General features: G+C 33.4%; 2 protein-coding genes across 6 annotated transcripts in view; both read left to right on the top strand.

Moving 5' to 3' along the window:
* LOC143229792 (inactive tyrosine-protein kinase 7-like) overlaps positions 1–5,970 on the top strand; it is a 93,687-nt gene extending 87,717 nt beyond the window's left edge. For both annotated transcript variants that reach the window (XM_076462579.1, XM_076462578.1), the window contains exons 12-13: positions 804–1,036; positions 2,386–5,970. In XM_076462579.1, coding sequence (XP_076318694.1) covers positions 804–1,036; positions 2,386–2,964 — 812 coding nt within the window. In that variant the 3' untranslated portion in view covers positions 2,965–5,970. The remainder of the gene's footprint in view (positions 1–803; positions 1,037–2,385) is intronic.
* A 6,332-nt stretch (positions 5,971–12,302) lies between these two features.
* Positions 12,303–20,416, top strand: LOC143229793 (AP-2 complex subunit sigma). 4 transcript variants are annotated; one of them, XM_076462583.1, is made up of 4 exons: positions 12,303–12,458; positions 13,927–14,076; positions 14,466–14,639; positions 16,208–17,963. In XM_076462583.1, exons 1-4 carry the CDS (start codon positions 12,456–12,458, stop codon positions 16,307–16,309), a joined length of 429 nt encoding a protein of 142 aa, XP_076318698.1. In that variant the 5' UTR covers positions 12,303–12,455; the 3' UTR covers positions 16,310–17,963. The 4 variants fall into 4 exon arrangements, with proteins under 4 accessions (XP_076318698.1, XP_076318697.1, XP_076318695.1 ...); XM_076462582.1 differs by lacking the exon at positions 16,208–17,963 and adding an exon at positions 18,576–20,416 and having other exon boundaries at positions 12,309–12,458; XM_076462580.1 differs by lacking the exon at positions 16,208–17,963 and adding an exon at positions 16,036–16,142 and having other exon boundaries at positions 12,309–12,458.
* Positions 20,417–26,855: the final 6,439 nt, after the last annotated feature.

Below are 26,855 nucleotides of genomic sequence, written 5' to 3'. Positions count from 1 at the left end.
AGGTAAATGGGTATAGATGAAAGGATATAAAAGGCTTTTCCAAAGAGAAGTATTCACATATAGAAAGATTGCTAAATAAATGTAGAGTCAACAAAGACAACAATTTGACAGAGGTAGCCTTTATAATTTCCTTGGTAGCTGAAAGAAAAAAACTTTCATATCAGAATATTAAGTGCAATTAACATTGAGTATTAAAGAACCTATTTCAGTAACTTTCTCGTAAGTTTATAAGTCATTACAGGACTCAGAACAGCCTTTTTCTTCATAGAATGTTTTACAAATTTACAATATTTCATGTAAAGCTCTTACCCTATATATGGAAAAATTATTGACATGAGATATAGAAGCTGATGCTTTACTTACTTGTAGCTTTAAGATACATTACCTTCAAGTTTTTTATTATCATAAAATACTGCAAGATTTCAAGGTTCTAGATATACAAAAACTATTACCGGGCTTTAGATAATTCATTTGCTTCAAAATGTGTTCATTACATACATACACAGAATCTAAACTTTCATGCTCTGGATTAGTAGTCTTTTATTTTTGAAACACAGGAATTGGAATTTTTTATAATTCCATCATATGTTGAACTTATAAACAAATTGCACTTCTGTAGTTTTATGATAAATTATCTTACAATTATGTACGTCTTACTTCTTAAGGTTGTATGGCTAGTTTTCCCTTTTAAAAGAAATTGTAATGTATTAGAATATTCTTTTCATTTTGTAATCTATGAATTAAAGGATTAACTAATATACTGGAAACATAATATTGCTTCTTGCTTTTTATCTCCATCCGAGGACATGGAAAGTTTGGTGAAGTATTCCTAGCTAAAGCTCGAGATGTTAATGACCATAAAACTGAAACTGTTGTTATGGTGAAAGCACTGCAAACGAAAGATGAAGACATTCATGCAGAATACAGGAAAGAAACTGATATGTTTCGTACTCTTAGTCACAAGAATTGGACAAAACTTTTGGGTCAATGTTTGGATACTGAGCCTTTTCTGATGGTTTTAGAGTACAGTGATTGGGTGAGTTATGAAGTAGTTGGTTATGACTGCTCAACTTTTATAAAAGAAGTATATAGTTAATCACATAGGCAACAAAGGTACCAAAATAAAAATAGGTTTAAAAAAATTGCAAAGTTTTTTTATGTTTTTATTTTAAGTGACGGCCTTTGAAGCTGGTACTCTTTGTCAGATTATACAATTTACAACAGAGGTGCATACATAGAACTGAAAAGTTAATATTTTGAACATTGAGCATGAAATCTTTCTGAAAAACTATATCTCTGATGTAAATAGTACAATTCATGAAAAGAAAAAAACATTAAAATTGAAACAAAAAATGTGGAAAAAATTAGAATTTATAGGGAAGAAAAGTGTTTATTTAAACCATATGGTTGTAGGATCTCCAGGTTGTAGATTAATCTTCTTGTGAATGTCTGTTAGAGCACTTATAAGTCATTGAATCAAAAGTTCACAACTGTGTGCTTGCTGATGGTGAAATGTTTGTTTATAGGTCTGTCTCATTTCCATAGTTTAATATGGTTAAGATGTCCTTGTGCTCCCTTGTTGAGTCAGTGTCCTGTTTGTCCAGTGTATAAACATTATTTCGACATTTCATGTTCCGTGTTCAAAATATTACACATGCAACTTTTTAAATTCTATGTATGTACCTTTTTGTTGTAATCTGTATGAACTGGCTAAGAGTACGACCTAGAAATGTCATCATTTTAAAAAAAATATATAAGAAAACTACTTGTTAATTATGATTGATTAATTAATATTATTAAATAAAGTAATAGAGCCCAGTGTTAAAATATGTAGTTATGACTTTTGGTGTGTGTGTGTGTGTATATCTGAATTTTTCCCATTTTGTCCATTTATTTTGCACCAACTTATTTTCATAAATATAAATTGACCATCACAGATATAACCAATGAATTAAATATTTTATTTTTTCCACTATATGTATATTACACTAAAGGAAATTCATGTAAACATTATTATTCAGTATAGAGGTTTTGGTTTTTATCATTGAGGAAAAAATAAATAAAAAATATGTCACTACAGAAATTTTAAGAAATGTCACTTGATGTCATCTATTGACCTTGTAGAAAATATACTGCACATAGCTAGCTTGGGTTTGCATTTCAATTAGAATGATTTTCACCTGTTGTTTTTTTTTCTGTTATTGAATCAATTGACTATAGTATCTTTTATATTTAGTTTGTGATTTGTGTCATTTCTATTGTATTTTATTTTTTTAATACATCAACAATAAAAGAAAAGAGCTATGTACATTTTGAGGTATAATAATTCAATGTCTATCTGCTCTTACTTTCATTTGAACATCAATTTACTCTGTTTTAATATAGGGTGATTTAAAGCAGTTTTTGTTGGCCACAAGGAAAGAACATTCTCGCAAAGGTCCTAAACCACCACCACTATCCACATCTCAAGTTATTGGTGTCTGCCACCAGGTGGCAACTGGAATGGAATACTTTTCATCTCAACAGCTCATCCACAAGGACTTAGCAACCAGAAATTGTCTGATCACATCTCGATTAGACATAAAGATTAGTAACCCTGGTTTGTATGAAGACACCTATGCCCAAGAATACGGTCGTTACCAGAATAAAGTAGTACCACTTCGATGGGCTGCTCCAGAAGCTGTGTTTGAAGACAACTGGTCTACAAAGAGTGATGTATGGTCTTTTGCAGTGCTTGTTTGGGAAGTGTTCACACAGGCAGAGTTTCCTTTTGCTACTAAAACAGATGATGTGATATTGCAGTTACTGAAAGACCATCAGCTGATATGGAGCCAACCAGAGGCTTCTCCTAAGCTGTTGACAGAGATGCTTCAAGGTTGCTGGAATTATCATCCCACTGCTCGTCCCTCATTTAGTGAAATAACTACAAGGATTGGAGAAATAAATGTTGTAAGCAATGTGTAAATCATTGACAACAAGATGAGAGTACACTGTGGCAGAAGCTGGCAGCAAACTGCTGCTATACTAGTATTTTTATGTTAATGAAGTAATAAATAAGTAATATTTGTGCTAGGATGGATAAATTGAATCTAACTACTTTTGTGACCTAGTCACATTTATAATTTTTTCTTGTGCTTCTAGTACATTTTTAAGAGTGGCTGTTTCCAACATCATTAGAAAAAAATTTCAAGCCATGAGTTAAAAATGTAGTTAATTTGATATCATTTTGTTTTTTAGGTAATACATTTGACATTTTCTTAGTTGTCTTCTTACTTTAACTTGTGTTTTGAGACAGTGCACATTTTGTAATCAAACTAGTTTTTGAATGTCCAGTGTGTGTTAGGTTACTATTTATTAAATTTGATTCTTTGCTGAAACAGTTCACTGCCACGAGGACCATTCAATGTGTTTTTCTCTACACATGACGAACACATAAGTCTGTGTAAATCACTATGCATACTTATATTAAGAACTCTTAGCACATAATGGCTAATATGCAAAATGGTTATCAAAATATACTAACTCTATTGCTAAATGTTTCAGTGTTTGCTACAAAGTTGATGTGAGCTTAAGTGTAAGTTAGGCTAGACTCTGTACTATGTCTGTATTTAAATCTTAAAATTGTTTCAAAAGACTAAGTAAATGGCAGTAACCCAGTAACTTCCAAATACATATATTTGTTGTTATAAACAAATAATTTGCATTTTAAAAGAGCTTTAGTCATAACAAGTTTAAAAACAAAAAAGTTGTGATTTTTCATTTCCATTACTTTCTTTAAAACAGCAATGAGGAAAGCTATATGTAAGTGTTAGTTGGCTACAACCAAAAGAATTAAATTATGTGATAGATGAGTGAAATTACATTTAAACAAAACTGAAAGTTTCAGAGTATTTAAAATCGGTGATGAACTGATAAAGATGACAGTCATGAAAAATTAAGTTGTTGTTTTTTGTGTGAAAGTGAAATTATAAAATGTAACTCAATCTCTTTGACTTAAGTTTCTTGTTCATCTGTAAACTTTTACCTATGGTTTGGGTGTAATCAACTGAAAGAGTATGTGTATTTCATAAACCTTTCATTTGAAACTAATGTTCTACAAATACATCTTTTAGCACTGTTGCTTGAATGATGGATCTTTACTCCAGTGACCTCTTGTGTCATATCTTTAAGGTTATTAAGATGCATTCTTATAACTTATGCATTTACTAATATTTTGGAACATATATTTCAACCTGCTTGAAACTCCTAGCCAAGTTTATATTCATCCTATTTTAGCATTTTATTTGTTGTTGTGTTTTATTTATTAGCACTTTTGAAAGCTAAACATGGTCATATCAGTATTTTTATGTATTCCATGATTTTTAAACTAGATTATAGGACTTGTCATACGCAATGCCTATTTGAATGATAGCAGTTTACTGTATACAGTTAGGGTGCCTACTTGTTCATACTCCATTTTTTCTGTAATGACTTTCATTTCTTCAGTTCTCCCCCATGAAATAAAAGAAAATAAATTAATGTTAGAAACTAAAGAGTTATAGGTGAATTAGTAGTGACCACATTCAAAGTCACACTTTCTTAAGATGATAAGCCACATTCAGTGACAGGCAGTTTAAATTTATTCTAATTTATGTGTTTATTTGGATACAAAATATACTTATTGCTATTATTGCCAAATTTTCTTTTTGATGATTTTCAAATTACTCTGTTAAGGGATGCGTGTATTTTTTCAACTGAATTTGGGAATGCAAGTACCCCTCATCTGATATTAACACATTTTTTATTCATGTTTATTTAAACAGAAAAACTAGTTGCTATTTTATTATATACGAGCATTTACTCGAACATGTATGAAATAAATAGTGACCACATAGTAATTTGATATTAAAACCTTGTTAAAATCTCAAAGTGTAATTAAAATAGCTTTTTTGAATGTAAATTCACTCTCAAATGTTGCTTAAAATTGTAATTTCTGTAACAGACTATATAACAAATTAACTGGGCTGAGCACAGCCTTGTGTTTTAGCATGCTAGGCTAGACCATGTTTTCATGGTTCACATCCCCTTACAGCCAATATAAAAAAATAAATAAATAAATTACGCTCCACATGTTTGGCTCGCAGGCTCATTTTAACAGTAATGTTCATATCCCACTATTTGGTCTTACATGGATTAACTGGCTGCAATCCATCTAGTCTATCACTTCAGTTTGGGACAGCTAGCGCAAATTACTCTCGTGTAGGTTTAAGCAAAATTCACCTGAAACCTTTTGGTCGATATTTGTTTATGAATGTTGCTTTTAGGTCAGTTAATGGTTTGAAAGACATCACTAGCATGTAGTCCTCCAATTCTTTAACGCCATCTGCCTTGAGGTACTTTACTAAAATTAGAGCCTTTTGATGCATTTAGTTGTTTTATTTTACGATAAGTGTAGAATTTATATCCATTAACATTTGAAGTCCATAAAATCTATTCGATATAATACTTGGATGTCTGTAATTTTCCAATATATATTAATGAATTTGGAATTATGTGCAAGAAAAAAAGATGGAAAATCATGTTGATCTTATCAGCAAACTGTATAATTCATGAAATAATGTTTTTTTTTCTCAAACAATTTTAAAGTCATTAATCATTATTTTAATGGACTGGCTTGTAAATGTAACATCATTTTTCTGACCAAAGTGAAATCCAAGTAGGTTAAAATAACTACTTGTTTATATACAATGTTTTGCACACAAACTCATATGTTTCCTTTTTTTTTTAGACTTGTGAAGAAGAAAATTAGAACTTAAAAATACTCATCACACGTTTGTAATCAAAACTCGTCAGTGCTTAAGGGCGTTTGATTAAAGTGATTTATATTTGGGTCCGCGACATTTTATATCATGTTTTAATATCTTGAGTTGTTATTATATTTGATGTATATCTATTTCATATTCTTTTTCAATAAACTTATGGTCTTTATTATATGAGTATTGTTTTATCCATATTCCATGTGCTTAAGTAAAATAGTGTAAACTTTCCATTTAGTAATGGATGATCATAATTGTTAACCTTTACTGAATCATCCACCTACCACTCTTAATTGTGAGATGATTTTTTACCAACCAGATTGAATTCACACAGTAAATGTGTTCTTTACCATGATGTATTTGTAATAATGGAATTGGTGCTTACAACGAGAGGAGATTTAGTTTTTGGGGTGGCAGAGCAATAAACATGAAATTTTGTTAACTATTTCTTGAAGATATTTGATATACCATTAAAAAAAATTGGAATCAGATATTCCATTTGGGAGGTGTGAGCTGTCAAAAAGACAGGATTTGGAGAGACTGAATCATTTTAACAATAACACTTGATCCTCTCTCTCACAAATTATGATGTTGCTTTTCTTCATTGTTTAAGGTTGGAGACTTTAATCTTATGATTTGGCAGAAAGCTGCTACTACCATCAAAACTGTTCTTGTCAGTAATAAAATTATTTTTGAGTGCCACCATCTTTGGACCTTATATATGATTTTTCCTCAAGAAAAACTGTCAAAAAGTTCTCAGTGGGTGCACAAGTTTCAGTTCTAGCAGCTCGGAACCTTGCACAGTTATTGGAGCTATCTTCTGAAGATCTATTGGTCTCTAGTCTGAAAAACAGATACAACAACGAGTAAAGAAGAAGAAGGTTCATGTAGTGGACTCGTTGGTTACACAACAAGGAGTACTTCTTGATGACAAGAAATCCACTTGACATAAAAATGTATTAAAAACGGCTAGTATGGGTATTAACAATTTTACTAATAAAGCAGGGAACAACGTTTCGACCTATCTAGGTCATCTTCATGTTAACCAGAAGAGTCAATACGTTGTTCCCTGCTTTATTAGTAAAAGTGTTAATACTCATACCAGTCATTCTGCGATACATTTTTACAAGAAGTACTTTAATTAACTGTGGGGTTTCTGCTGGTGATATGAGCAGTAATAACTAAATTTTGGCGGCCTTACTTGGTAATATACTTCATGGTGAGCACTCTTACAATAGCCACTTCACATTACTGAGCTGAACTGTGAAAACACGTTTCATCTATGACTATTCAAGCTACGTACAGTATGTGTATTGAACTAACCTAAACTACCTATACTCCCCTGCAAGGTTGGAAATTCCCCTCACGACACAGGGGTTCCAGTGTGCTGATTAAGCTCCTCCCGTTATTTTAAGTTGTTTCTATAGTTATCCCAAAAAAAAAAAAAAAAGCTCAGGTACCGATTTACTAGTTTATTAGAAATGGGTATGTAAACAGTGATATCCTCCAAGATCCCAAGGGATTTAAGAACACAAAAGCCGATACAAGATTCGAGGTCAGATACTTTATTTAAAGTATTGAACCACTATTATGCCTGGATAACTTCCTGTCGTGTTTTAACCTTATTTAATAAGGGTTACTTCACATAGGTGATGACAACACGAGTCCACCTGTTAAAAATGAACTACTGCTGGAAAGGTTCACAGGTAAACAAATACGTTTACTAAAACACAACATTTCATTTCTGAACCGAAATATTGTTCTGAAAAGTCCAAATGTGATTTTTTAAAAATAAAATGTAACTTACATAATGATGAATAATAACCATTCACCACTTTTCATTGTTATAATACTTGATTTAAACAACTGAATTGCACTATTACCATCTCTAATCTTAGGAATTAAAAGCAAAAATTAATATATTTTTAAAACGTATGAATGTGAAATATTACTAGCAATCCCTGAAGATATAGTTTTCTTTTAATTTCGCGCAAAGCTACTCAAAGGCTATCTGCGCTAGCCGTCCCAAATTTAGTAGTGTAAGACTAAAGGGCAGGCAACTAGTGATCACCACCCACCGCCAACTCTTGGGCTACTCTTTTACCAACGAATAGTGGGATTGGCCGTCACATTATAACGCTCCCCACGACTGAAAGGGGGAGGATGTTTAGTGTGACGGGGATTCGAACCAGCAATCTCAGATTACGAGTCGAGCGCCTTAATCACGTGTCCATGCCAGGTCTCGTTGATCTAAAAAATAAACTCGGCACTTGAGACCTTAAAAAATTCGTTTATTTAAGAAGAAATATATATTTAAGTGAATAAGTCTAAAACGCTGTGTTATATCACATTTGAGTTAAAATGATAAAATTTATTCTTTACTTTGGAGTTTTCACGCATTATTGCTGATTTCTTTATGGAAGAAGGAGAGCGCTTATAGAAACTTCATTGAAATGGAACGTTAAGGTCAAACTTTGAAAGATATTCACTATTAGACTTTTGGATTCAGAAAAATGGAGAAACCCAAAACTTGCAGATAAAGCAGTTCATTTTGTAATATCATTTGCTACTATGTACATGTGTGAGCCGTGATTTTCATCATTTTACAATAGAGAATTTTGTTGATGAAATAAGAACATCCAGTACTTCAAAACGTATAAAAGTAAATTTGTGGTTAATATTAATGTAGTAATTTTATGTGCTTGTTCTGTTTCTTAAAATTATACTTTTATTATGTGGTTTACTTAGATCCCCTTCCCCATCCAAAGTGAGGTGTCCATGAACAAAACATTAAGGAACCGTTACTCTAGCCTGTCAATTCGTTTTAGGATTGGTTAACATAGATAATTTTCGAGTGTCAAGTAGCTTTGCAAAAACTTCAATAAACAACCTAGGTGAAATTAATGGCAGCAGAACAGTCGATCTGTTTGTGAAGTCACAACTGATTTCTATTATTTATTCAAATTATGTTTAACTTCTTTCAGAAGACAGGTTAGGGTTCCAAATAAACGAGTTACAAAGCTTTCAAGGTTAAATGCGCTTTCGTTATTGTTTGTAAACTAGTTATCTTAATTTCAATTACCGTTGTAAGGCTTCTGCTTGCAGTTGTAACCCTTTTTTCTCATTGGACTTACACTCCTTGTGTATATCAACTAAATAATAATAGAAGAATTAAGGCGTATGCGAGACAGTTTAACTCATTGATCAGTAGCAATTACCATGGATTGGCACTTCAAGAGAAAAGGCCAAAATAGGTGTATGTGTATTGTTCTACATGAAGCTATATGGTTCGAACATCTATTAACGTTCGAAACAAACATGTTCTGAAATCACAGTGACAAGTGCACTTGCTATGAATGACCTAATGAAGGCATAAAACTATATCTACATGACGTCCACAGAGAAAGTGTAAGGTTGTAAAGATTAACCTTACATTTTAAGCTGGCCGGATTTATCAAAATTTGTATTCAATTGTAGTTTTCAATTCTCACTTGTCAGTGGAGCATGAGGTTTGTAAAATGCTTGACAACTAATTGCACCCATTAGAGAATTGCAGTGAACTACTGAATAGACCTGAAGACTGAAGCCTAATGCGTCATTTACGTGAAAAAATTATCGTGGGTCATTATCATTCAGTTATTAATTGTTAGTGTTTGGTAATTCTACTAAGATCAACATAGGTGACTGCAATCCAGCTTAATTAAAGAAAGAGGGGCCCCATGGAATGATCACCACAACCAAAGAGGCAAGGCATCTTAGATACTACTCTTGCTTTCCACACAAGCAGTTAGGCCTGTAAAGTTCAACATTTTCGGAATTCCCAAAGTTGCGGTTCTTATAACCGTTATCTACTGTATATTGGTATACTATTTGGTTCTTGATAAAAGAGTAAGCCAAATAAAATTAACCTAATCTACTTTCCTGGAGCGGATGGTCGTTTACATATATATAATGGTATTAAAATTCCAGTATGCACTAAAAGCATTAAAATTAAACCTGTATTTTATTTCCTGCAACTTTATTAACCTAATTAAGAAATATTTATCAATCACACGCTGCCCACTGACAAAATCTAACCTACTTTCCTGGAGTTGATGAGGGTCTGGCATGGCCAAGCGTGTTAAGACGTGCTATTAGCTGTCCCTAATTTAGCAGTGTAAGACTAGAGGGAAGGCAGCTAGTCATCACCACCCACCGCCAACTCTTGGGCTACTCTTTTACCAACGAATAGTGGGATTGACCGTAACATTATAATGCCCCAACGGCTGAAAGGGCGAGCATGTTTGGCGCGACGGGGATGCGAACCCGCGACCCTCAGATTACGAGTCGTACGCCTTAACATGCTTGGCCTTAAAAAAGTATCACAATTAGGGCCCATATATTATAAATACTATACTATCACAATTAGGCTAATAGAAGTACAATATATTATAAATACTATACTAACACGCATCTACATAAATTTTTATGTAAATTAAACGACAAATAAACTGTTTATAAACAAATAACCAAAAATAGGAGGAGCAGAAAGTGTTCGTACAGTTCAGAACGTGTGAAAAAAACTAATATTCCTGTAAAAATTTTGTTTAGTTTGGCGAAAAAACTACATTATACCATTCGAGAACCAGACACTGAGTTCATAATTATTGGAATTTAGCCAGCAAAAAATGTACTTCCGGCAATTTAGCGCCGTCTCCGTCATTATCTGCTTGGTCATCATGGCAAACAGCAAATAACTGTCCAGTGATTTAAAAAAAAACGAATTATTTTAAAATACAAGTCTTGTGTGTCTCTTTCCGGTAGTGCTACACAACTTAATGCGCCGAAATCTACTGTTCAAAGCATAATTTCCAAGTTTAAACTCACAGGATCAACTGCTAATCTCCCTCGTTCCGGATGCCCCACCAAAATTTCAGAAAGAACCAAGAGGAAGATTCTCAGAGAAGTTAGTAGGAACCCTCGTTTAACACGTAATGACATACAGAAACTGGTAAGGGAAACTGGGGTTGAAGCAAACACCTCTAGAGTTACGAACATGTTACGCTCTTCTGAGTTCAAAGCATGCCGTCCTCGTAGAACTCCATATTTGAAGCCTGTTCATTTAGAAGCACGATTGAGGTATGTAAGAAAGCATATAGATAAATCCTTTACCTATTGGAAGAGTATTCTTTGGTCAGACGAGACTAAAATCGAGCTTTTCGGCCACAATGATGTTCGCTATATTTTCCGTAAGGGGAACGAAATCTTCCAAAGAACACCGTCCCTACAGTTAAACACGGAGGTGGCTCGATCATGCTATTGGGTTCCTTCAGCTCTTCTGGTGTAGGCAGCCTTCACCGCGTCAATGGAATCATGAAAAATGAAGAGTACGTTGATATATTAGGCACTTATATCAAGAATGATGCTCGGAACTTGCGGCTTGGGCGTCGTTGGATCTTCCAGCACGACAATGACCCTAAGCACACATCGAAATATGTGCAATCCTGGTTGCATATAAGCGTTCTGGAGTAGCCATCGCAGTCACCCGATCTCAACCAAATTGAAAACGTTTGGCATGAGTTGAAGACCAGGGTTTATCAGCGTCATCCGAGAAACTTACTTTCTGTAAAGAAGAATGGAAGAAAATACCAGTCGAGTACTGTCAAGCGATCATAAAGGGCTGTGAGGAGAGATTGCGCCAAATAATTTACCTGAAAGCTTACACAACTGACCATTAAAGTAAACGCACGAACACTTTCTGCTTTATGCCCCTCCTATGTTTGGTTATTTGTCTATAAACAGTTTATTTGTTGTTTATTTTACATAAAAATTTATGAAGATGCGTGTTAGTATAATATTTATAATATACTTTACTTTCATTATCCTAATCGTGATACCTTTTAAGTTATGAGGAAAAAACTACTCACGACGCAGGGGTTACGAACACTTTCTGTCGTAACTGTGTATATATATTTGATTTGTTTTGAATTTCACGCAAAACTACTCGAAGGCTATCTGCGCTAGTCGGCTCTAATTTAGCAGTGTAAGACTAGAGGAAAGGCAACTAGTCATCACCACCCACCGCTAACTCTTGGGCTCCTCTTTTATCAACGAATAGTGGGACTGATCAACACATTATAACACCCCACAGCTGAAAGGGCAAGCATGTTTGGTGTGACGGAGATTCAAGCCCGCGAACCCCAGATTACGAGTCGAGTTCCTTAACCACCTGACCATGCTGGGCCTGTCGATGAGAGGAAAAAAACATAAACACACACATAATTGTATTGAAGACACATGTGTGCGAAAAACAAAACAAAAAATACAAAATCAGCATTTTTATCTTTGTAATTTTAAGAATCTGATTTAGAAAAATTGATTTTTCGTATCGAAATGTACTTAACTGAATCACTAAAACTATGTATTCACTTTTAAGTAATAACAGACTGTCTTTTGTATACGTTTCTTTAATTGTATGTTATACTATGTTTGAAGAAAATTTTAGTGCAACGGCCCCTTTTATTAACCAAAATCGATAGGCAAGTGTGTCCGTATGGCGAGGTGTTTGTGTGATCCTGCGAGGTTATTGTAGAGTGGGAGTGTCTGAGAAAAATCCTTCAAATTTTTTCTTAAACTTCACAGCTTTTTTTCGTATAGTGTCACTGTCAGGTCATTAGTGAAATGGTTGGTCGTTAAATACGTTTGTTCTGTGATTTTGTTTCATACTTAGAATTTTTTTAACGTTTGGATAAAATTTGAAGCATTATCAAATATTATGGACAATAGTCAGTATAGTATTAATATAAGGTATAAATAACCATAGTAATTAGCATAACATGTCATAATATTTGGACTGAAGTAAAGCAGTTTATAGTTATACTATCACTTATAACACTATAAGCTGCTTTTCCTCAAATATCATGCAAAGTACTATATATATATATATAATACATATATAACCTACTTAAATACTTAGCTGCATGTTTGAGTTATAATGTTAATATACCAATACAGTACTAAAACTAATGATACTCGTAGTAATACAATATTGATAGTGGTATGTTGAAATGTAATAATTCAAATGAGTAATTAAGGGGTTGTACTTGACCACTTAGGCCCACCATGGTACTCAATACGTAATCTGAGTATTGCGGGTTCGAATCCCTGTCACACCAAACATGCTCCCCCTTTCAGCTGTGGGGCATTATAATGTGAGGATCAATTCCACTATTCGATGGTAAAAGAGTAACTCAAGATTTGGCAGTGGACGGTGATGACCCATTGCCTTCCCTCTAATATTACACTGCTAAATTAGGGACGGCTAGTGCAGATAGCCTTCGTATAGATTTGCGTGAAATTCAAAATGAAACAAAAACAAATCATAGATAAACATGTAGTATGAATTTTGCTTTACACATGAGCCCTATGAATAGAGGCTAATTTGGTAAGTATTTATTCTGTTGCAATAATGTTCTAGTATTAAGTGTTTTATAACAGCTAGCACAGATAGTCCTCAAGTAGCTTTGTGCAAAATTCAGATCAAATCTAATCAAACTTAACTCATTCACTGCAGCCTCAACATGATTCCTAGTGCAGTGGGAAATGCGCATCACAGTCACAATTAAAGTGTTAAGCCTTTTAAAGGACACCATATTTCTGCAAGAAAGCTAACATCGAATGGTAATAAGGACATCATTTACACTGGAATTATATTGTTTTCTACTTGTTATTTTGACTAAATGATGACAATGTATAATGCACAGAAGCACAGAGTGGATTTAGGTTTAAACTGACAAGAGCGATAAAGTTTTTATATAGACTGAAGAAAGATGAACAACTTGTAAGTTGGTCACTTTCTGGTTTCACATCTTAGTAGTTGTTTATTGTCTTGTTTTGGGCTTAATGGGTATAGAAACAATAACAATCATTTTAAAGTAAACCTCCCTGTCACCTTGATTTGATTTTTGTAGCATTTGTATTATGTCTATTGAGTATCTTGTCAATCCATACATATAAAATCTACCAACTCTACAATATTTGTAACCTGTTGACACGTACTTTTACTTACACAGCAAATTCATTAATGTTTCACATATGAGATTGAAACTACTGGATAGTTTCAGTTATTTATGTTAGGAATTTATTATTTCAGATACGTTTCATACTCATCCAGAACAGAGCTGGTAAGACGCGTCTTGCCAAATGGTATATGAATTTTGATGATGATGAAAAGCAGAAACTGATAGAAGAAGTTCATGCAGTTGTCACTGTTCGAGATGCCAAACATACAAATTTTGTAGAGGTAAGAATTAATCAGAGAGGAAAATTTGTTTTTATTAATATTTTATAAAAAGTTCCTAGTGGAAAGTGTAAAATTTAAGTTTTGTCTAGTGTGGCAATGCATACATAATGGAAAATATTTCTTTTCCTGTGTTAGTGATGTTGAAAAACCCACTTGTAGAGAAATATATATGCAAAAATGGCTCATTTGGGTTGAGAAAATATTTTACGTAGAAGAGTGAACAACGTTTCGACCTTCTTCAGTCATGTGAACCTGTCATCATATGACATAAGGATTCATTTTTGAATTTTGTATCTAAATGTATTGGAAATTTAATAAAACATATGTATATGTATTTATTTATGTTTGTGAATGATAATTACTCAGGTAAGATTTTTTTTTATGTACAGTTCCGTAACTTCAAGATAGTGTACAGAAGATATGCTGGTCTTTATTTTTGTATCTGTGTGGATATCAGTGACAACAACTTAGCTTACCTAGAAGCCATTCACAATTTTGTTGAGGTGCTCAACGAATATTTCCATAATGTTTGTGAATTAGATCTGGTGTTCAACTTCTACAAGGTAAAATAGCTTGGGTCTTTTTTTCATGAACATATATTTGGTGTTTTTTGTTTTTTTATATCTCTCACTTAATGTTTGTTCATTAAGTACATTGAAGTTATGCACCTTCATGGTGATTTGGTCCACATTAATCTTACAAATTTGTTGTGAAGATTTCTAACATTTTATCAGACTTATCCTCATTGAAGTAATGGTATTGCTATTTATTAGTTTGATTACAAAATGTGCACACATCAATTATGTTGACCCTTGCTTTTGAAATAACTCATTTTTTATCAAACACTTCAGAGAAAACTATGTTAACACTTCAGGACTAAAATAAATTTACTCACATTGGCTGAATAATAAATCAGTAACTAGATTCACAGACCAACTAAAAGTTTTTATGCTAGAATATATTTATTTAATATTTTAGATATTTTGTGATCTTTAATACTAGAATATTCCAGCTAATCCTTATATAGGAATGGAACCACCCATTTTCCAGTTATTTCTAGAATATGCCCTCTTTCTATAACCACTCACAGATAATAACCTCTCTACCTCTTTATGTTTGAAGTTTACAATGTGTGAGAAATCAAGAAAATTTTAAGGTAAACAATAGTTACAAATTACTTCAACTTTGATATCTTTCTTGTATACACACTAAGCCTACAGCAGATTCTAGAAACTCCATTTGAGAATAAAAGATAAAGAAAGATTGCAGTGAATTTGTTTAAAGTAGAACATCTGTTGAAAAGTAACTTCTAACTAACCTATAGAGTGGCCTTGGACATTTTATGCTGTTGACCATGTTAAGTAGTTAAAGAACAGTGAAAAGTAGATTGAAATATGAACTTATGAGATAATATAACTAACAGTAACTTGCATTCCAGGATAAATTGTTTTTGGCCTAGCATGATCAGGTGGTTAAGGCACTAAACTTGTAATTTGAGGGTAGCGGGTTCAAATCCCCGTCCCATTAAACATGCTAACCCTTTTAGCTGTGGGGGCATTATAATGTGATGGTCAATCCCACTAGTTGTTGGTAAAAGAGTAGAAGAGTTGGCAGTTGGTGGTGATGACTAGCTGCCTTCCCTCTAGTCTCAAACTGCTAAATTAGGAATGGCTAGCACAGATAGCCCTTGAGTAGCTTTGCGTAAAATTCAAAACAAACCGAATAAATTGTTTTTAACTGAAAAAAATTAAAGTATATATTTTCTGTTGTCTGTAGGTTGATAACTTAGTCAAACTAACTACAAATTAAGATTGAACAGCTTCATAATATACTAAAAGTTATGGTTACAAATATCTAGATCACACTTCTAGTTAAGTTGTATGTAGATATCATTATCTCATTTTATGTAAATATGTTGTATAACTTTCTCAGAAAGCATTATCTACTTCTTTCCTCTAGGTATGTTTGTCAACGATGTTTGTGAAATTAAATTTATCCATGAATTATTTGTGTCTTTGTGAAAGTTAAATGTAAAATTTAAGTGAATTTGTAAACTATTGTTAATAAACAATTTTTTAACTGTTAATGTAGTTTGGGAAGTTATAATCTAGATTTTTTTTTTCTCTGCTAGGTATACAGTGTAGTTGATGAAATGTTTCTAGCTGGCGAGATCAGAGAGACAAGCCAGACAAAAGTACTAAAGCAGTTGCTCGTGTACAATTCCTTGGAGTAAATTATATACTTTGTTGTTTTGTGCCAAGTTTCTTCTGAAGCACAGTGTACAACTTAAAGATACTTCCTGTGATCAAGCAAACTTGGGCTCTCATTAAACCTAAATATCATTTGTTACAAAAGTTTTGGGGAGTTAGAATTTCACAATACTATGAAACAGTTGCAGTATGCAGTATTTATTTCAAAACAAGGTATTTGGTGAAATAGAGTTCAAATATTGTGTAATTATCCAGTAAAAGTTCTATTAGAATGAAAAGTATAACTACATTGTAAGTTGTAACTAAATGTGAAATGAAAATAGTGTGTTTACCAAAAGCATCTTAATACTGATAGAGAACATTATTCCGTAAGTTATGTTTCAAAAATGAAGGTATATTACACAATGAGCTTGCATGTTGATGATTTGAAAAATCCCTTTGATGTCTTAAAAATGTGGTTAGCCTTTATGAATCTTGAGAAAGGGTCTTTGCATCTTTAATTCTGTAATCAATAAGATAGAATTTATTTTAAATTCAGTTTCCAAGGTGATTGTTTGATTTATAACTTATTAGATTTGGTGTAGCATATAACATGAAAATTGCCTCTGAAAGATCAAGGTTTGGTGAGGTATATGACAAGAAATCTACCACTGAAATATCAAAAACGTGCTGTATAGGTTGATAAATGTGAAAGTAAAATTGAGTTTTTGATATTAAAGATATATTATTCTTTCAGAACTAAGATATGTAATTGAAATACGAATGCATCTTAGATCAAAAACTTAGACTGACTGTGTAATTCCATGCAAAATTTAGTCTAACTTTGCAACTGTTTTAATACTTTCTAACCCAAATCATTTTTCTATCTGCACTGTATACTTTTTACATAAAAAAAATTAAGTTCCTAAGAATTATGGAACTTCTTTAAGTAGAAGAAAATTACTTTTTCTTGTCATAATCACTGTTGACAAGCTTTGAAATATTACACTAAGCCTAATAATTGTATGCATGGATATTTTGAAAAACAAATGAAAGCATTTTTTCTGTAAAATGTAATGTTTTTTCTCTTAAATTTGAAAAAAGTTCATAAATTGCATATTAAAAATTCTTACTGCAAGACACCTAGTTATAGATTTTGTATAATAGAAAAATTGTTTAAATGTTTTTGTATGGTTCTTGTGTGTATGATTCCAGCCTAATGTATTTTAAAAAGAGCATTTATAAAAAACTAAACTTAGTTGTGTACTTTACCATCTTCAATGACTATTTGTACAGTAACAAGTCTACTACTACTTAGTAAATAAATACCAGTATGCATTATTGACTAAAACTAAGCAGAAACATACAGTGTGTGTTGTTTAATTTACTTGCTAAAACAGTATGGGTACTTAATAAATAAAGCTAAACCAGAATCAAAATCCAACATTAAAAATGCTATTTTATCCTAGTGAGACATTTGTTGTTAACACATTCAAATCACAAATAGATAAGAAAATTACAAAAAATGCAAGCTGATCTTCAAGTTGATTTATGACTCAAAACTCTGAGAAGTGTTTTGTAGCATTTGATGTATCATAAACATTTGTGTGTGTGTTTTCCATCTCAGTATTCACTATGTATCTAGTATTTCAAATAATATGGATATGCTTATAAAATATGTGGAATTAAAACTAAAAATTGTGTGTGATATTGTATTATTTTTAACATCCAGTCTTTATGATGTCATTGTCTGATTCACATTTAAAATGAAATACTGGGTTTGTTAGTTTAGTTTAAGATGATTTTAAAATTTGTTTCACTCATACTTCATACAAGGAGGAAATATTTCGTTGACACTCATAATATATCTAGTTTCTTAAAGTGTGATGGTTATGGTTTCAACTCATTTTGACATGTAATAGTTTAACAAATGAATTTTATAATCAGAATTAAACCTTGTAGAAGTTTTTCCACATGCGCACACACACAAAAATTTCAGTTCTAAGCTTAAGTGAGGTCTTTAATTTCTGTTTATGATAAATGATTAAAAAGAAAACTTGAAATAATCTCTATAATATTTGTTAAACACACATGTAATATGTTACTATATTATTTGTATGTACTTGTAAGAAAGATAGCATAATGGCTATTAAAATATATTTACATACAAAATTAGAGGTAATATAATAGTAGTTGTTACTGGATTCACAAATGCCATTGCTTAATTGGGATTCCTTGTGTCTGTTCACGTTCATTCTATTACCCATGGTTATATGTTTTTTCTCATTATTATAATTTTCATTGTCACAGGACCTGGTGATTAAAATGCTCCACTCACAACCTATGGACCAAGAGGTTGAAACATGCTTGTGTGGATGTTATAATGTGTTGGTTAATCCCACTATTTACTGGAAAATAGTTTGTAGTGGGTGGTTTTGAGCAGTCAGTTGCCCTCCAGTTTATCATTTCAAAATTAGGGATAGCTAGCATAGATAGGCCTCAGTAAACTTTGTGCAAAACTCAACATACTAACTCAAAATACTGTAACAGGCTTAATACAAATTCTACACTATGTGTGTATGAAGATTTTGAAGACTATATAGTAAACAGACCAAAAGCATGCTGGAGTTCATCTGGGGACTTGGTAGTTATGTGGCTGAATGGAGTTTATAAAATTTTGTCTCTGGATGTTCATCAGTTTCAAATTTTGTCAAAGACATAATGATACAAGTGGAACAACTTCATCTTAATGTTTTTTTATTTGGAAACTTCTAACTACAGACTTCACTTTCCACATGAGTTTAATGCTCTAGATTGAGTTAATAGTGTAGTTTTGTAATGAACAGCAATAGCCTAATTTTCACCCTTTCATAACTAGATAGGGATATACCTTTTGTCATATATATTCAGTTTTCCAAATTTTTTGTGCAAATGTTCCACATGTACTTTATATATTAATTGATTTATTAAACATCTGTGAGAGTGTAACAATTATTTTATTAAGTTAAAGACTGCATATTTAAATAGTTATAAACTTGTCACTTTAGCTCTGTATCTGTATCCTTGGAAGACACTAGCCCATCTCAAGCTGTGTTTTTTAAAATATTGGTACACTATTTAAGTGTTTGTGAATCAGATATTACTGTGATTTGTTATTTTCACTTGATTGTTTCATGATTCAAGTTTTTAGATTCAAGTTGACACCACAAAAGTGATATGTGAAAGACAATTAGTAATAATATCTGTTATTAGTCATTTCTAGCTCAGCTCCAAATATTATGCTTACTCTTTCAGCTGTGAGAGTAGTATGTGTGAAGGGCAATCTTACAATTCATTGATGGAAGAGTACAATAGTGTGTGGTAAATGCTGCAGGCTAGTTGTTTTTCCTGTGGTCAACAGTTAAAAGTTAAGAATGATGCCAAATATCCTTGGTTTTACCATAAACAAACAAAAGGTAAATTCTGAATATGGAATAAATGTTTCAAAAGGCTTGAGCTGTTATTTGAGGAAGCACATTCACAATGCCAAGTATGTTTCAGTTGTAGTGTACCAAACTATGAATCTCTTGATCCAGTATTTGTCCCATTACAACTAAGAAAAATAATGAATGGGTATAAGTTTGATGGTTGGACTAGAGTTGGTGATAGATTTTCTTGACTTTCCATCCTGTCTACCAGTTTGAAATTTGTGGCAACTAGTGGAAATAGCCCTTGAGTACATTACAAAGGAAATACCCCAAAAGTATAAGGCAGGAAAATGTCATTCTCTTCTAAAAATATATATCATAGAAAATGCATCACCTAACTGAAATGAAAAGTACAAAGGCACAATCTTTCATAGAATAATTGAGTTATTAAACCAAGTACTACAATTAATTAAATTTCACAGTAAAATAATGGTCTCCATATTGAAAATAATAGCTTATATGTGTTAAAACTAAGTCTTTATTGAAATAATGAAATTTAGAAATACACTTATTGGTATAGAATGTTTTAACTAATAGAAAAACGAAATTTTTTAATAATATTTGGTATTACCTCTATGACTTTTTGTGACATAAAATATTGATTCAGTGTCATTTTTACTGAAAAAGAAATATGTGAAACTTTGAAATGTTGGAATTAAATATAATTGTATTTTACTAATTGATGTTTCATCTACTCAATCCACCATCTTTTTAATTTGATGTAACTGTCTATCTTCCAGTGATATTTTGAAAAATTTTTGAAAGCTGATATACTGAAGGAATTAGATCAGATAGTTTTAAACTGCAGGTGTCAGTGTTCAATTATTGTTAGATTTGATTTTTCAATATATTTGAAAACCTGTTATTCCATCAGAGATATTGCCATCAGTATATTATAAGTATCATACATTTCATAGTTTCAATTGTTATTAAATTTACTTAAGGAAGAAATTCTTCTTTATGGTCAATGTGATTTTATGTAATATTTAAATGTATTGTTTTTTGTGTTTTTTTTGGAATTTCGCACAAAGCTACGTGAAGGTTATCTGTGCTAGCCATTCCTAATTTAGCAGTGTAAGATTAGAGGGGAGGCAGCTAGTCATCACCACCCACCGCCAACTCTTGGGCTACTCTTTTACCAACGAATAGTGGGATTGACCGTCACATTATACGCCCCCACGGTTGGGAGGGCGAGCATGTTTAGCGCGACGCGGGCTCGAACCCGCAACCCTCGGATTACGAGTCGCACGTTTTACGCGCTTGGCCATGCCGGGCCGCATTTAAATGTAACGTGGGGAAAAAAGTGCCAACTGCAAATAAGCCTCGTACAATTTTAAAGGTTAAGTATTCTATTGACTATAGTTTAATTGTAATATCTGCATCAGAGAATAATTCTATTTCAAACCATATCTTTGCAATGGTAACCTCTAGACACACACATGCTTACTTTACTTTAAAGCAATGGAAAGAACAAAAACTAATATTTAGTTGTGTTTGTCACACATTTCAGGCGTTTTCTCTTCTTCTCTTATTCTCACAGTAGTGAAGTTCACTAAATGATAAATCCTTACATTTCGCATCATGCTGGAGTGAACTCTCTATGTGATGTTATTTCTATTAGCACTACTCGTGTAATCTTCCATTTCCAGCGTGATTAGTTAAGGCCACAGACACAAGAATGAGAAATTTGTTTTCGAATTTGACGCAAAGCTACACGAGAGCTATCTGCGCTAGCTGTCTCTAATTTAGCAGTGTAAGTCTAGAGGGAAGGCAGTTAATCATAATCACCCACTGCCAATTCTTGGGCTACTCTTTTACCAACGAATAGTGGAATTGACTGTGACATTATAACGCCCACACTGTTGAAAGGACGAGCATGTTTGGTGTGAGGTGGATTCTAACCCGTGACCCTTAGATTATGAGTCAAGCCCCCTAACCACCAGGCCATGCAGAGCTGTGACTTACTGAAAGTAATACACAATATTTATGATGTTCTTTAAAAAACATTTTGAAATACATAATTTCGAAATAGGTCCTAAAGGATCGTTTGCATTTTTTTTAGCTATATTGAGCACTTGACCTTACTATATTATGTGATATTTAAATATTATGTAAATATACTAAGCGTCAGTATATTTATTTACTTAGTAGTAAAAATGTTTCGTGGGATTGGACAAAAATTAAGAATTTTACCTGAGTGGGAGTCACATTAGAGAGAATTTAAAAGACCACGCTTCGGATAACAGCAGAACATTCCATGCACCTGTTATGCTAAAATCTAGGACTCCAAGCCCTCGAAACGAACACTTGACCAACTAAAGGTTTATTCTATAGCAGATTAAGACACTTTGTAATTACTGAAACTTCTAACGTACAAGTATATTCAGACTAAATTTTAGAGCCATAGGATGACCACTAGTTCAACGCTGTTTTTTCTCTGTGATTTGAGTTCATCCGAGCTCGATACTAAAACCGAGACTTCTTGCATGCCGAATTGTTTGTTTTCTTATAGCAAAACCACATTGGGCTGTCTGCTGAGTCCACCGAGGGGAATGGAACCCCTGATTTTGTTTGTTTGGTTTTTGAATTTCGCACAAAGCTACTCGAAGGCTATCTGTGCTTGCCGTCCCTAATTTAGCAGTGTAAGACTAGAGGGAAGGCAACTAGTCATCACCACCCACCGCCAACTCTTGGGCTACTCTTTTACCAACGAATAGTGGGATTGACCGTCACATAAAAACGCCCCCACGGCTGAAAGGGCGAGCATGTTTGGCGCGACGGGAATGCGAACTCGCGACCCTCAGATTACGAGTCGCACGCCTTAACATGCCGGGCTCCCATGATTTTAGCGTTGCAAATTCGTAGGCTTATCACCGCATCATTGGAGGACTGCATGCCAAATGGGATCAAGGTTAGTTTGTCTAACTATTGCTAATAATCCTCCTTTTTAATAATTCAAACTCCAAAAAAAATTATGTGGTGTCAATTTCAGTAAATCCAGAAATAAGTGATACAGTGCGGTTCAGAATACACCGAGTAATGTTCCTTCAATCAGTTAATTTACTATAAAGAAAGATGTGACAGTCTCTTCAATTTAATTCGAGTCAGGCTATGGTCTCAAAACATTATAAACAATATACTTAAGAATGTAAGACTACTATCATTCTATACGTGTATTCAACGACGGATGTTTGCAGTAATTTTTTCAAAAAGAAAGAACAAGTGATATTAAAAGGAAATGACCCAGAATAACAGATAACTAGAGCGAAGCAGTTTAGTCTGGTTTAATAAACCAATTTTCCATTTCCTAAACTCAAAAAACACGTACATGTTAATAAGAATTTTGAAACTTCTCCAAAAATGAGAAACATTCACCGATATAAAGTAGAACATAAAATAAACATCTGCTATTCTATAATACCACATTTCTCTTTTTCTTTTTTGCCTTAAGACTGAGATCGACAGTCCCAGAGTTTAAATTTTAAAATCAATTAAATTAAGAAGCAACGACACCACGTGCTGGTCATGAAGCTGCTCTTGTCCTTTTAATGCATGTACACAGCACTACATAAAGATTGGATAGACAATACAACCTTTAACAGTGTGGAGTTGATTAAGATTAAACTGAAATTACATTAATAGAAAACACAATAATCACCTCCAACAGCTATTAAGGGTCTGCAAAATAAATATATATGTTGTTTTTCAATATCTGTAGTGCACATTGGAGGATTAAAACATTTTGGTATTATTTTTAGAAGAAAAACGACCTTTACTATTAAGATAACAATCAAAAAATAACTTTTCATTTCGGCTAACTCTGTCATCCTATAAGTAGTGTATTCAACGATGCATGTTTGCATCAATCTTTCCTATAAGAAATAACACATAATATAAATTTTACACTGAGATGGTTGTCGGTGAAACAATGTTTAAATAGACGACTGCTTAAACAGTAGGTTGCATGCAATTATATTACAAATCAATTAGTTTTGAATTAATTTTTTAGCTTTTTTTTTTAAATTACAAAATCCATATGTGAAAGCTTTGTTTGAGCTAACAAAATATTTGTTACCAATTTCATGAGTTTGAGACATATGTTAAATTAGTTAATGATATTAAGATTACTGACGTAAAGAGAGCATTTGCCTCTGAACAAAGTATGTGTTTCAACGGAGTCCACATTGAAAAATCTCTTATCAAATGACAAAAACGTGAACTGCAAAGAAATCAAAATATCCACCAGCCACAGTATTATACAAAATAGTCATGTGATATAAAATGGACATTCTATTTTGATTAATTAAACTTTGAACACACCAACATGTTGACCCCACGAAGGCTCAACATTTAGATCCAAGAAATTTAATCAACATTTTGAAATAACTTTACTTTTACGTGAACTTGAATTGAATTTTGAATTTCACGCAAAGCTACTCGAGGGCTATCTGCGCTAGCCGTCCCTAATTTAGCAGTGTAAGACTAGAGGGAAGACAGCTAGTCATCACCAACCACCGCCAACTCTTGGGTTATTCTTTAACTAACGAATAGGGGGATTAACCGTCACATTATAACGCCCCCACGGCTGAAAGGGCGAGCATGTTTGGTGCGACTGGGATGCGAACCCGCGACCCTCAGATTACGAGTCGCACGCCTTAACCAGCCGGGCCTCTTACTTTTACGTACTGGTTAATTAATGAGGTTGAAGAAAAATGGAAAGCCTTGAGTTAGAGTCCATGAGCTCCATTAGTAACGACATCCACACTTAAAAATAAATTTTGCACGCGACGCGACAGCGGGTAGAATTAGTCGAAGCTCGAACGGCTAAACCGATTAACCCATCCGGTTTGCCCGCTGGTCAGCCCACAACCCCGTCACGTGACATAACATACAAACTAATTCTGATTCTAAGATTAAAGATACTTTTATGCATCAGAAAGTTGTTAAGTTTAGTATGCGGAATCTTTACAATCTCCAGATAATAATTAAACGTTTTTAAAGAAAATTTTATATTTTATCTGTTATTTTCATTATTTGTATCTCTGTATGGATTTGATCGATAGACATAAATTACACTTTTTTTCGTTCAAGAATGTCAACATATTATAACACAATACCAAAAATGTTTATTCTAAATAGCTAAAATGTCGTAACATTATACATCTATGGCCTGGCATGGCCAAGCGCGTAAGGCGTGCGACTCGTAATCCGAGGGTCGCGGGTTCGCGCCCGCGTCGCGCTAAACATGCTCGCCCTCTCAGCCGTGGGGGTGTATAATGTGACGGTCAATCCCACTATTCGTTGGTAAAAGAGTAGCCCAAGAGTTGGCGGTGGGTGGTGATGACTAGCTGCCTTCCCTCTAGTCTTACACTGCTAAATTAGGGACGGCTAGCACAGATAGCCCTCGAGGAGCTTTGTGCGAAATTCCAAAACAAACAAACAAACAAACATTATACATCTACCTATATATATATATATAATTTCATTGATCTTTCAGTCCTGTCCAACATTACAAAAGGTGCAATGAGGCGACGCAACAAGGAAGTGACATCATCTTACTATTCCAATATTATAAAACTGGCTTTTACGGTTTTCTGGTTTCGGTTTGTTCTAGTGAACTAATATTTTATAAAATACAATGCAGTCACATTTCGGTTATAATATGTTACATTTGCATATATGTTATTTATAAATATTTTCTTAAAATACAATAATTTTTCCTAAAAATAGAGCTATAAACAAAAATCATACCGAAAATGATTTTCTCAATCTACAAACTTCGTACTCATTTGCGGGATTGCTAAGCCTTGTGAAATTTTGCACATGGAGAATGTGAAATAAAATACTTGTTTAAGGTTTCATACATACATTTTGACCAGATGTTACAAATTACTTTATCAATATTGCAGAATTCCACTAATTTATCATGCTTATCAACGGAATTGTACTTGAGCTTTAAAAAATATATTGGTTTTCGGACAACTTTTTTCTCAAACCACTACCTCACCAGACAGCCCAATGTGGCTATGCTATAAGAAAAATACACACACTACTTCCTTCGTTTCTATATCATGATACATGGCTTCCATGTTTTGAATTAAAGGTGAATTCACCACATATTTGTGCTTTGAAAGGTACAGTCACATGAAACTCAAACAAGACCCATTTTAAGTATGAAAATTTGTCATTAAAGTATAATTATTACTCTGTTTACTTTAAAATACTTTTTTTTTAAAAGTCACTTTCAATATCCGATCTATCTGGCAGGAAATTACAGCCTTCCAAAATTCCAATCAGTGTCACTCATTCTGATACTGATTGGTAGGTTGCAAAGAGTGTCTGTGCAAAGCTTAGAGCAAACAAACTCTTACGTTCAGTTTTTTAAAATTTCGCCCAAAGCTACACCAGAGCTATCTGCGCTAGCCGTCCCTAATTTAGCAATGTAAGACTAGAGGGATGGTAGCTAGTCATCACCACCCACCGCCAACTCTTGGTTCACTCTTTTACCAACAAATAGTTGGATTGACCGTCACATTATAACGCTCCCACGGCTGAAAGGGAGAGCATATTTGGTGTGACAGAGATTCGAACCCGCCACCCTCAGATAACAAGTCGAACGCCTTAACCCTTCCTGGCTATGCCGGACCTGAACCTAAGAGAGTTTAGTTTGTTTTGAATTACGCGTAAAGCTACACGAGGGCTATTTGCGCTAGCCGTCTATAATCTAGTAGTGCTAGACAAGAGTGTGTGTTTTTGTGTGTGTTTTTCTTATAGCAAAGCCACATCGGGCTATCTGCTGAGCCCACCGAGGGGAATCGAACCCCTGATTTTAGCATTGTAAATCCGTAGACATACCGCTGTACTAGCCGGGGGCCCTAGACAAGAGAGAAGGCGCTAGTCAACGCTACTTACCTCTAACTCTTGAGCTACTGTTTTATTAACACTCCTACGAAAAGTGGAGCCTAATAAGTCCCAGAGCAACTTGAAAGGTTATTAATATTAGGCTAATAATTTTGTATTTATATGAAATTTCCATTTCATTTAATGAAGTGAAATCAACCTTGAAATAACCTTTCAAGTTGCTCTGGGGCCTATTAGGTACCACTTTTCGTAGGAGTGTTAA

This window comes from Tachypleus tridentatus, chromosome 10, assembly GCF_004210375.1.
Source record: "Tachypleus tridentatus isolate NWPU-2018 chromosome 10, ASM421037v1, whole genome shotgun sequence".
NCBI lineage: Eukaryota > Metazoa > Arthropoda > Merostomata > Xiphosura > Limulidae > Tachypleus > Tachypleus tridentatus.
The sequence above is the reverse complement of the archived record's forward strand: the minus strand, read 5'-3'. Positions and strand labels throughout refer to the sequence as shown.

Bases quoted from the DNA above. Each gene is read 5' to 3' on its own strand.
- LOC143229793 (XM_076462582.1), top strand. The intron at 14,077-14,465 runs GTAAGAATTAAT...TTTTATGTACAG, and splicing joins AACATACAAATTTTGTAGAG to TTCCGTAACTTCAAGATAGT. The intron at 14,640-18,575 runs GTAAAATAGCTT...TCATTGTCACAG, and splicing joins TGGTGTTCAACTTCTACAAG to GACCTGGTGATTAAAATGCT.